At 37.8% G+C, this 12,379-nt stretch overlaps 1 protein-coding gene across 1 annotated transcript in view; it reads left to right on the forward strand.

Moving 5' to 3' along the window:
* The window catches only part of drg2 (developmentally regulated GTP binding protein 2), a 31,848-nt gene extending 24,747 nt beyond the window's left edge, over positions 1 to 7,101 (forward strand). Inside the window, exon 13 of the mRNA XM_052022487.1 lies at positions 1,688 to 7,101. Within this exon, the coding sequence (XP_051878447.1) occupies positions 1,688 to 1,774 (87 nt within the window). The 3' untranslated portion in view covers positions 1,775 to 7,101. The remainder of the gene's footprint in view (positions 1 to 1,687) is intronic.
* Positions 7,102 to 12,379: the final 5,278 nt, after the last annotated feature.

The raw sequence follows: 12,379 nt of genomic DNA on the forward strand, positions 1-12,379 counted from the left end.
AGGGTAAGATAAGGCAATAAATGCTAGTTTATGAGACATCAATGCTTAGTACTGCAAAGAATGTAGTGGTGAAATTAAGTTGAAATTAGGAAAGCAAAGCGAGAGCATGAAAATATTAGGAAGTAAAATCAAAGACAACTTAAAATTACGTTGAGCAAGAGATTAACTATGGAAAGAGTAAGGTACTATTAGGAGCCAAAAAGCCAAGTTTTGTGTGAAGGCATGGATGTAGTAATTCTTAATCAGTGTTTTGTGGCTCTCTTGAAAAAGGAGTGGGATGATGCTGAAGTTGTAGATGAGAGGAAGTGTGGAATATTAGATGAGATAACAGAATAAAAGCGAAAGTACTTAAGGAATTTAGCATCTTTGAAAGTAGATACATTCCCAGGCCCAGATGAATTGTATCCCAGTCTGTTAAAAGAACAAGGCAGAAAATTGTGAAGGATGGAACCATCACTTATCAATCCAGTATGGCTACAGGTCTGATGCTAGAGACTGCTAATGTACTATTGTTTAAAGAGAAAGGGATAAACTCAGTAATATATGCTAGCAATTTTGGTAACTTTTGTGGATAAATTATAGGACACAATTCTGAGGGACACTACAAGTCTTCATTTAGAAAGACGTCTATTAATCAAGGATTGTCATATGAATTAGTTAAACAAAACTATGTCTGCCTGATGATTGAATTTTTTTAAGGAGATGGCAGGAAGGGCAAATTGTTTGATGTCGTCTATATGAATTTCTGCAAAGTTTTTAGATAAAGTTCCTTTTGAGAGACTGGTCAAGAAAGTAAAAAGCCCATGGGTTCCAAAGGAGAGTAGCAAACTTTCATCTAAAATTAGCTCAGTAGTCAGGAGGCAAATTGTAATGGTTTGATGGTTCCTTTTGTAACTAGAAAGCTGTTAGGACTAGGGCTTCACAGGATTCAGTACTCAATACTTTAGTTTTATGTCATATATGACTTGGGTATGACAAAAAAGTTTGCAGCTAAAACAAAAGTTGGATATGTTGTTGACAATGAGGAGAGCTTCAGACTGTGGGCATACATAAATGATCTAGCACAGAAAAATGTCAGTGGGATTTAAACCAGAGAATTGTTGGGTAATGTACTTGGGGAGGTGCAATAAGGAGGGAAATAACAACAAAAGGGATGATATTAAGAGACGTAGAGGAACAGAGGAACCTTGAAATGTATTCTTAAATGTAACAGGACAGATCAGTATGGTGGTTAGAAAGGCATACAAGATGCTTTCCAACTTTTGCTAAGCATGGAATATAAGAGCAGGGAAGTTATTTTAGAACTGTATACAGTGCTAGTTAGACTTCATCTTGAGTACTGCATGCAGTTCTGGTGACCGTAGGAAAGATGTGATTGCACAAGAGAGGGTGAAGAGAAGACTTACAAAGATGTTGCCAGGAATAGAAAATTCTAGTTATAAGGAAAGATTGGATGGGCTGGGGTTATTTTCTTTGGAACAGAGGAGAAACCTCATCACATTTGAAAACTACTAGGATGAGTACATGAAGAACTTTGACCTTCATGGCTATGGATCAAGGCTGAAAGGCTCTGTGTAGTTTTTTTTTTCAATAGACATGGACACAATAAGCCAAACAGTCTTCTGTAAAGTTTATAGACTCTGTAATTTTTTTATAATTCAATGATTCTTATTATGTTTGATTCCAGGGTACAAGTACAAAGTACAGTCCTCAAAGAGTGGGGCTGACTCACGTAATGGAGCATGAGGATGTCATCCAAATCGTCAAGAAATAAATATTGACCAGCGTTTCCCAAGTAACTGCCGTGTGTCATCTGCCCTCCCCTTCCTTGGAACAGCAGGCAATATGAAAATGGACTGTTCTGAAATTGTGATGAAAGAAATTATTGTATAGAGACGGCTTGCTGTGGCAGCCCGTTAATTAAATATTTACCATTATTCTGGTATCTTAAAGTATGCTGAATGTTAAAATGGGATAATATGGCCTATTATGTGTAGGCTATTAATTGTGCATTGTGGTCCCTGCTTAAACAGTTACACATCTTAATTTGCAGTACATTTTAGTACCAAGATTTCCTACTTCAAAGAACCGTAGGCCAGTCATTCCCTTAATTGTTTATTGAAGATACATTCTTTATTCATTCTCAATACACAAATTTGATTCCTCATAGAACTCCAAAGATGTTGAACTTGTGTAAGGTTTGCTGTAGTTACAGTAATTCAGAATAATTTATGTCCGGATTGAGATGAAATCTCATTGAAATAGCAAGGATTGATTGAATGCTTTAATCAGTTTATATAAAAATTATAGAGCAAAGCCTACATGATGCTGGTACTAATACGCCAAAAAGAGCATTTGTTCAATAGGCTCTTTTTTGTTTCTTTTCAGTGTTCTGTCCAGCCCTGCAGTAGTTTCTTTTTTTAAAAAAGTTAAAATTTTCTCCATGATACTGTGAAACCAGCACCTAGATGTTTCATCCATTCTTCATCTGTGAGTATTAGTAGGATAGTCAAACCTGAAGAATTTCATTGCCAAGTCTAAATTTATCTTCGCACAAAACATCAAAATGTGCATTCACTCTTCAACAAGTTACTGAATATTATGGGAGACAAGGCCATGATCTTCTGTCTATCCATTGCTGCCCAGTCTCTCAGCCCAACCATGTTGTAACCAGGAACTGAATCTTCCTGGCTTGTACTACCCAGAGCTTTAAAGAAATTTTAGAGTAATTGCCGTCCCTTTCTTTTTTAGGTTGGGTCAAATTACACTAACAAGTTTTTTGGGGCAAGATTTTGCCGCCCAAGAGGTAAACCATGGTTTGACTCTCATTAGCAAATAGAGTTTATTTGAAAGTTTGTGAGCCTTCGATTTTGGATATGCAAATATAGTTTGGGCTATTAATTAATTTCTGAATGAATGAGATTTTGATTTTAATAAGAATGATAAGTGGTTCTGAAAGACACAATTTCTATAGCACTTTCCCACTTTATACTGAGAATGTTGGGAGTTGGTGGATGCGGTAGGACCTGGATTTACTCAGGTGCGTTATCCATTTTTGTCGGTGCATTGATTTGCTGGCATCTAATGATAAGCTATTGGTGATTTCCATGTCTGCAATGGATCTTGCTGGTTAGTTTTTGAGCTCAAATAGGGATCTGCAGCACACAGATGAAGAAACATCAAGAAAACAGCATTTTGAGATTGCATCTTCAGCCTGATTGCCGTTTATTTGGTGGCTGAGCATCAAGTTAAAATTTCTGTAGGCCTGACTTCTAATGAGGAGAGGACAGTGCTGATAGATTGTGTGTCTCTCTCAACGTTGGCTTGCCTGCTGTATGGCATCAATATAAACCGCCAGGAAGTCAGATGATATATGTGGTTGTTATATTCTGAAAGATGGGGTTTGGCAGTGAAAACTGGAGTGTAGCAATAACTTCAGGAAGAAAAGTTATTGATTTGCAAGCAAAAAACTACAGATGCTAGGAATCTGAAATACAGTTAGGAAATGGAGGAGATATATGGGTGCAGTAGTCAATGTTGACATGGTGGGCCAAAGAGCCTGTTTCTGTGATCAGGGACTGACATACTCAGCATGTCAGGAAGTGTCTGTGTAGAAAGAAACAGAGTTAAAGATTCAGGTCAGTGACAAAGGTCACCAATCGGAGACATCAACAATTTTTCTCTTTCGAAGGATGTTTCCTGAGTATTTCCAACATTTTCAGTTCTTATTTTAAATCATATATTTACAATGCCTTTTCTGATCTTGATGCAACTTAATGTGCTTCTCATTCAATGAAGTGCTTTTCATATTTAGATAAAGTTGTGGGGCTATGTGGACAAACAGTTAATCTCTTTTAATGAAGTTAGTTGAGAAATATTGATTGGTTAGGACAGCAGATAAACTCCCAGGATTTTTTTTAAATAGTTCCATGGGATCTTTTGTGATCACCCAGAAGAGTAGACAAGACTTTGGTGTTATCTCTCAACAGAAAGGCTTAAACAGTGAAACAGATCCTCAGCACTGTGTGCCAGTCTAGCTTAAGTCCTTAAGATTTTGAGTGGCCCTTGGGCTACTCCCTTCCAATTAAGAATACATTCACTGAGCCAAAGTTGAATCTTCAGTGGTTAGTGAAGTTTCAATCCTGATTTATAGTCAACATTGAAAGTAACTAAGCAGAGACCAAAGTTAGAATTGATGAGTTTATTTTAATTGTAATTGGCCATATTATCAATCTAATATTTTACAGAAAATTGTTAGATTTGGAAAAATGTTACAATCGGTGGTTCATCACCATGGTTTGGGTTCAAGGAAGTTGTTAAGTAATTTGTATGCCATCTGTATCCTGACCTCTGCCCTAATGACTTCAAAGAAGTTCAACATTATGTAGAATTAATATTTTATTGCCCATTGACCACTTCATGGGTCAACTTATTTTGCCATAGATTAGAGGCATATTAAATAACATAATGCATAATGTCATGCAGAAATGTATAGTACCTTCTATGGATTTGCACAGGCTGTTCTTGAGATTGCAGGTAATAGTTTTAGTTCATGAGTCTGTATTGGTTAGCTACATGTTCATTTAATTAGCCACACACTAACTGGGTTAGTGATAGGAACTGCATGATTACGAGGAAATATGTGTAATTTCCTTGAGAGCTTGTAGTTGATTTTAATGTCACCTTTTTACAGAATCTCAAAATATTTAGAGCAGGGAAAGACCCCGTTCAGCTTGTTAAGTCCATACCAGCTCTATTTAAGAGCCAATGCAGCCAGTCCCACACCCACACTCTCTTCCATAACTGTCAATTTTTTTTCTTTTCAGATACTTATCCAGCTCTCTTTTGAATGCTGCAATTCAATCTGCCTGCACTACTACCCCAATAGTGCATTCTAGACCCTAACCGATAAATAATTTTCTTTATGTCACTCTTGGTTATATTGGTAGTCACCTTCATTTTATGTCCTTTCATTCTTGACACCTCCACCAATGGGAACAGTGTCTCTTTATCTCCTCTGGCTATACCCTCCATGATTTAAAATATCTCAACCAGATTCCCTCACAACCTCCTCCATTTGAAGGAGAATATCTCCAACTCTTCTACTCTGTCCAGATAACTCAAGTCCCTAATTGCTGGGTTCATCTGGTAAATTTTTCCGCACCCTCTCCAAATCTTTTACATCTCTCCTAAAGTGCAGTGCCCAAAAATGGACCCAATACCCCAAATGGTACTATGTTTTTGGCTTTGGCTGCATTCCCCAGAGGAATCCCATCTTTCCATCAATATTTAGAACTGTGTAGTAGTTGGGGAGCAAGATGCTCTTGCGGGTGGTGTGCAGGGTATCTCCTGAATTAGTCAACTGCTCAGTATTTCTTTGTCTCTACCAACTTTCTTGATATTGCTACTGCCTATTATTTGTCATGCTGCTTCTCAGGTATCTGGTAGTAATGAGCACTGATAGGAAAAGTTCCTCCAGTTAAATATTGGGAAGACCAAAGCCATTGGCTTTGTTTTCCATCACAAACTCTGTTCCCTATTTGTTAGAACTAGCTCTCTCTCTGGACACTACCCGAAGTTAAATTTGACTTGTCAAGCTTTCACCTCTGTAATGTTCATTTCTGCCCTGCCTCAGATTGTTGACTGCTCAGCTTCTAATCCATACTTTTGTTACCTCTAGACTTGAAAATTACAATGCTCTCCTGTGCCCACCTTATACCCTTTGTTGTCTTGTGCTCTTCCAAAATGTGACTACCTACATATTAACTCACCACGTCCTATTCATCTATCATCCTTCTGCCTACTCAATCACATGGGCTCTCAGATGAGCAATGCCTCAAACTTAAAATTCTCGTCATTCATTTAAAATCCCTCCATGCCTTTCTTTATCTTTCCGATCTTATTTAGCCTTCTCTAATGCAATTTTATTACAAGTGAGGACAGAGTGTGTAACATTATCTGGGACCTGAGATTCATTTTTATCAAAATCTGAAGCTCTTTTCTCTGTTTTAAAACAGAGAGTTGGCCAGCTGCTTTCCATCATTCCCTTGACTACCATATTGCCACTGTTTTCTGTCCTAAGTTCAAATGATTTTGATTAATGAAACTGGATAAATGCTCTACTACATTATTTTCCAAGCCCTCTATTCATATCCTGATTTGTTCAATCAAATCACTGCAATGTAGTCACAGGCATTAGTCAAACAATCTGTAAAATTTACACTTAATTATGAAGATGCTGTACCTAAAATTGTAGCACCAGCAAAACAACTTAAAAGGCTTTAAATTCTAACAGATTCCTTGCCTTGATTGAGAAATATTTTTATGACCTCTCAATATGTAATGCAATATCCTTTACTAGGTAAAATGAATGAACACATTTGTAATTGTAAGTAAAATAGAAAATACTGGAAATGTTCAGCAGCTCAGGTAGTGTCTGTGGAAAGAGAAAAATGGTTAATGTTTTGAGTCCAAGACCTTGGTCGGTTCTGTTAACTGTGTTTCCACAAATGCTGCCTGACCTGAGTGATTCCAGTATTCCCAGCATCTGCAGTTTTTTTTTGTGTGGTTTTCATAGTCCTAATTGTGTTGGAGATAGGCCACCTGTACTCAATATCTTTCCTTCAACCAACATATTAATAAACAATTAACTTGCCTGCTCCACCTGTACTCAGTCATTTTAGTTCTACCAGTAATGTTCTGAAAACAGTATATAGTCATTCTCATCATTATTCTCTTGACAGGAGTTAAAATTTCATCCCACATCTATATTCCATAATCTTTAGTAGAAAAGCTACCAATTCTAAACAATTAGCTTGTTGACCTGTATATACATTTCAACTAAATTATGATACAAAGAAAATGACTGTTTCATGGTGACTCTAACCATAAAAGTATCTTTGTGCACCTTTTGAACTGATTTTCATCCTGTGAATAATTATTACAAAGTATATTTCCTTGGATTCCTCCATTCAAAATGTACATGCCTTCTGAGTTATAACTTTGATTCTCTGAAAGAAACCCATGGGTCTTAACTTTGTCTGATTGTTTCAAAATTTTTCTGTGCTTTGTGCATCAATGCCTTGATGATTTAAAATTTAACCTCACTCTTCAATGATTCTATGTTCTACTTGTCAAGTGATCATATCAGTGTAAATTCTCTGTGCATTTCTTCATGCTTGTAATCTCACATGCGACCATCATGTTTGCACACTCAGTGGGAACATTGCAAAGCTCTGTCTCATTGTCTCCTCCTTGTGGCCAAAGAACACTGGAAAAGTACCATTAAAGCTGTCTTCAAAATCCTCCAAAGAAGATAAGAACATAAGAAATAGAAGCAGGACGAGGCCATTCAGCTTCTCAAGCCTGTTCAGCCATTCAGTAAGATCATCGGTGATCATTTACTTTCCTTCACTAACCCCACATCCCTTGATTCCCTTAATTTGCAAAGATCTATGGATCTGTCTTAAATATACTCTGAGTAGAGAATTCCAAAAAATCACCACTCTCTGCATGAAGAGATTTCTCTGTCCTGAATAACTGATCTCTTCAGAACATTACCCTTGGTTCCAGACAACCTGGCCCCTCTTTCACTCTGCACCAGCTCACACTGTCCCCTTGCTCCAGGTAGAGAGACTTCACTGAGCTGGCCTCACTTGCAATGCAGATTCCATCCACCCAGAAGTACAATGGACGTGATCTTTATTGTGCAATAAATCCATAAAGAATATACGGCAGCACCGATCATTATGATGGAATTAGGAATTAGTCAGAGGGTGGTAGTGGAAGGTTGTTTTTCAGATTGGAGGCCTTTGACCAGAAATGTGCCACAAGCATCGGTGCTGGGTCCACTGTTGTTTATCATTTATATTAAAGATTTAAATAATAATGCAGTTGGCCTGGTTTGTAGGTTTGCAAATGACACCAAAATTGGTGGTATAGTGAACAATGAAGATGGTTAACTAAGATTACAACAGGATGTAAATAAAGTGGGCCAAGGAATGGCAAGTGGAATTTAACTCTCAGAAGTGCAAAAGTGTTGCATTTTGCTAAGTTAAACCAGGGCAGGGCTTGCACAGTAAATGGCAGGGCCCTGGAAAGTGTTGTAGACCCAGAGGTACAAGTACATAGTTCGCTGAAAGTGGCGACACAGTTAGACAGGGTGGTGAAGAAGATGTTTGGCATATTTGCCTTCATTTGATCTGTGCCCTGAGTACAAGAGTTGGGATGTCATGTTACAACTATATAAGACATTGGTGAGACCACACTTGGAGGATTGTGTGCAGTTCTGGTCACCCAGCTATAGGAAGAATGTCATTAAGTTGGAAAGTGCAGAAAAGATTCAGAAGGATGTCATCGGGACTGGAGGGCTTGAGTTACAAGGAGAGACTGGATAGGCTGGAGCTGTTTTCCCCAGAGCATAGGAGGCTGAGGGGTGACCTTAGAGGTATATAAAATCATGATGGGTATAGAATGGTGAATGGTCACAGTCTTTTCTCCCCACAGTAGGGGGGGGTCTAAGATGAGAGGCATATATTTAATGTGAGAGTGGAAAGATTTAGAAGAGATCTAAGGGGCAACTTTTTCACATAGAGGGTGGTGGGTATGTGGAACAAGCTGCCAGAGTACAACTACAACATTAAAAGACGTTTGGACAGGTACATGGATAGGAAAGATTTAGAGGGAAATGGGATTAGCTCAAGTAAGCAACTTAGTCGGCATGGACGAGTTGTTTCCGTGCTGCATAACTCTATGACTATTCATATCATAACATTCTATCACAAAAGCCTTCAAAACTGTCAAACAAGTGGGAAAATGGAAAACTCTCAGGTTTTCTGTTCTCAGAAATTCTTTACCATTCTATGTTGCATGATGGCATGCAAATTATGATTCTACTCAGCGGCTCTACTGCAATTCAAATCCCTTTGCAGACTTTGGTCAAGTAAGGCTGGGTCATCACAACTACCTTCTTTTCAATCTTTCTTCCTACAATGCTTCACTTCACCTTTAATAAACTTTCCACAGAAGTTGGACAATGACTCGTTCTCCGTCCAGAACCAAGCTCAGTTATTGATTTATAGCACACAGACACAGCTTGCATGTCAATGTTCTGCATCCAGCTCCAAGTCATCGTTGGCTCTTTCAGACAAATGTACAAGAGGATGGGCCTTATGCTAAACATACAGAAAACAGAGGCCCTCTATCAACTTGCACCCACTGCAAAATGCTGTGACCAGACAACCAAGTTCATAACAAGACCCTAAAAAATATGAATCACTCTCCACATCTTGGAACTCATGTTTCGGCAAAGGTAGATGATAATGACAAAATTAATCAGTGCCAGCACAGCCTACTGCCAACTGAGGAAAAGAGTATTCAAAGACAAGATCTTACACCTAGTGCCAAAGTCATGATACACCAAACAGCAGCAATCCCTACCCTCCAGTAATCTTTAGAGACATGAGATACAGCAGCTACCTTAAAGCAGTAGAGAAGTACCACCAAAGCTGTCTGCAAAATTCTCTAAATCCATTGGCAGGATAAGTGAACCAATGCTGAGATTTGTCACAGGAAGCAATTTCCATTGTCAGAAAAAGTGCTTTAAGGACAAAGGACGTGTTTTCAAATTTTTGAAACATGTAGCATCCTCACTGACATGGAAATCCATGGTCTATGACCACTGAAAATGGAGGAGGAGCACTAGGGAAGGCACTGAGCACCTCAAGTCTCTATGATGCAAGCACATAAAGAACATGCCCAAACAGCACAACACCCCAAAGAACTCAATCACCCAGCCCAGCTGTGGCAAGAGCCTCTTTAGCCAGCACAGAGATCACAGAGCTGACGTGAAAGCAGATAGTTCTTGACCCTTGAAGCTGCCTAAGAAGAAGAAGATTTCAACCTTTGGTGCACAAATTAAAACCTTTAAGAGCCACATTCAGACTTCCACACATCTTGGAAACACTTCCAATAACACAAATTAAAGAAGGTTAAACTACTTAAATTGCTTTAACTCTCTGAACAGGGCAGTATGTAAGACAAAATGCCACTGGCATCGTGTAAGAATGTTAAAGCAAGGGAAAGCTGCAGATTTTTAACAAATACAATTAAAACTATATTCAGATATTGTTTGTTTTGCATTTTATGTGATTTTTTTTGCTTCATCTTCTCCATGACTGAACAAAAACGCTACACAACCTCTTGTTTCAATGTTTAGAGCCTTTTTGTTTCTAAACATGAAGCTGCCTTAACTTCCTAATACCATCAGCAAGGTAATTTAAAACTTGAGTATTCTGGGTTTTTTTACATATCTTGTGATGATTTCTAGTCAAAACTAATACTTTCATGTCACTTCCAGAATATTCCAAAGCTAATTAAGTGCTATTGATGTTCAGTCATTGTCATAATATAGGAAGTATGACAGCTAATTTGTTTCCACAGACAGTGGTGTGATGATGACTAGATAATCTATTTTGGAAATATAGATTGAGTTATAAATTGGCCAGAACACTTCGGAGAACTCCCCTACTCTTCCTCAAAATAGTGCCATGGGATCTGTTATTTACACTTGAGATGCCATCAAAAGATGGCATCTTTGACTGTGTAGCATCCCCTAGCATTGAGCTGGAATGTCAACTTTGATTTTTCTGTTCCAGAATGGAGCCTAAATCCAGAACCTTCTGATTTGGAGGCACGTGTGCTGGTAACTGAAGCCCGCTGATATTAGAGTTAACTCTCGGCAGAAAGACGAGCTCTGGATTGGCCATAAGAATGATTGATAGAGAAGTTAGCAGCATCAGATGTTCAGTTCAAGATGCGCCCTAAGGTTGGACTTAAGCAAGATTGTTAAGAATAGAAAAAGTATTACTCTGGATCATTCCCTGCTATAGTGTTTCTAGAGAATTTGATGCTATTGATGCAGATGGAAAGGTTAAAAAATTCATACAAACCCAGGACTGATAATCAAGAGTATGAGATACTTGTTATACAGTTAATTGTATAACAAATATCTCATACTCTTGAGTTAGGCACATTCTATTAATGCAGTAGCCATGCACCATTTATTTATCTATTCATTATGCATTCCTGAATATGATAAATGAATGCTGCCTTGGTCACTAATATAACTCAAATAAAATTATCTTCTGTAACGCTGGCAGGATAGCATGTAGAATACAATGTATCTGCACAGGGCATGACTTCGAGTTATATGTATAACTTGCAGCAGGCTTGAATTTACAAAGTACTTGAAACTTTTTATGACACTAACCTTATTTTTGGGCATACTAATTTTATACCTGTTCTCTACTTCTGCAGTCACCAAAACTTGAATAATTTGGTTACTTCTGCAGCATCCATTCGCTGGTTTCATTCTCAATCTTTTCTAAGAACATCTATGTAATTTTATTTCAGCACTCTTCTCTGCATTTGTTGCAAAAGACTCGTATTCTTTTAATAGTAAATTATGCTGAACTGTACAGACCATTCGATATGACCTTGCATTTTAACTGGGTATGTAGTTTATAAATTTTATATCCAATTTTTTTTCTTTATCAGTAACGTTTTGGTAGTATTGTTCTTTCATGCTTTAGTTTCTTTTACATACTTATAGTCATGTAGATTTCCTATTCTTTATTATCTAAAACAGAGTTCAACATCACAGAGAAGCTAGAACTGCTGGCATTGTCTTAACAGAATCTGATTTTTTTTTTGTTTTGATATGGTGCCAAGTTCATTGTACGTGAAAACACTGACATCACTGATAGTCAAGCTTGCTTTGTGATTTCTCTGGCTCTAATATTTCAAACATTGTTTAGGTTAGTATTTAAATATCCCCCTTCCTTCATTTTCTGACACCTACCTGCATGGATGTCTAGCAACATGCAAGCTATGTGCAATCATTAAGTATCTGCAGTGTGCTTCCAGGTAAGGCATGGTGTATTTTTTTTAATCAAAAACAATTGTTTTTTACTGGTTTCTCATTTTTTACTCTCTCTTTCTCTCTCTAGAAATTGCTGATGCTTGCTGCAGTATAACTCCAGATTTGTTTGGACTAGCTAGGGTCCAGTCCAACAGATTATGATGCTTGCTAGCATACTATTCTACAGTTATTAACACTTGTTGGGTATAGTCCGTATGTAGAGCTCTTGTACCCAAATATCCTCTATCCATTTGGATAGTGCACTGTTCACCAGTGGAGAACAATCACAGTTTATCTTGATCCTGCTTTGCCGAGTATTCATATGCACATGGAATCAAGGTTGCTTCATTATGATCAAGAGTGGAAACTGTGGTCAACAGTACCTGCCTGTTACTTCAGTTGAGATCTGTTCATTAAAAAAAATGAACATTTATGACATGGCTTTGAAGAGTAGTTAAA

This window comes from Pristis pectinata, chromosome 8 (assembly GCF_009764475.1).
Source record: "Pristis pectinata isolate sPriPec2 chromosome 8, sPriPec2.1.pri, whole genome shotgun sequence".
Lineage (NCBI taxonomy): Eukaryota > Metazoa > Chordata > Chondrichthyes > Rhinopristiformes > Pristidae > Pristis > Pristis pectinata.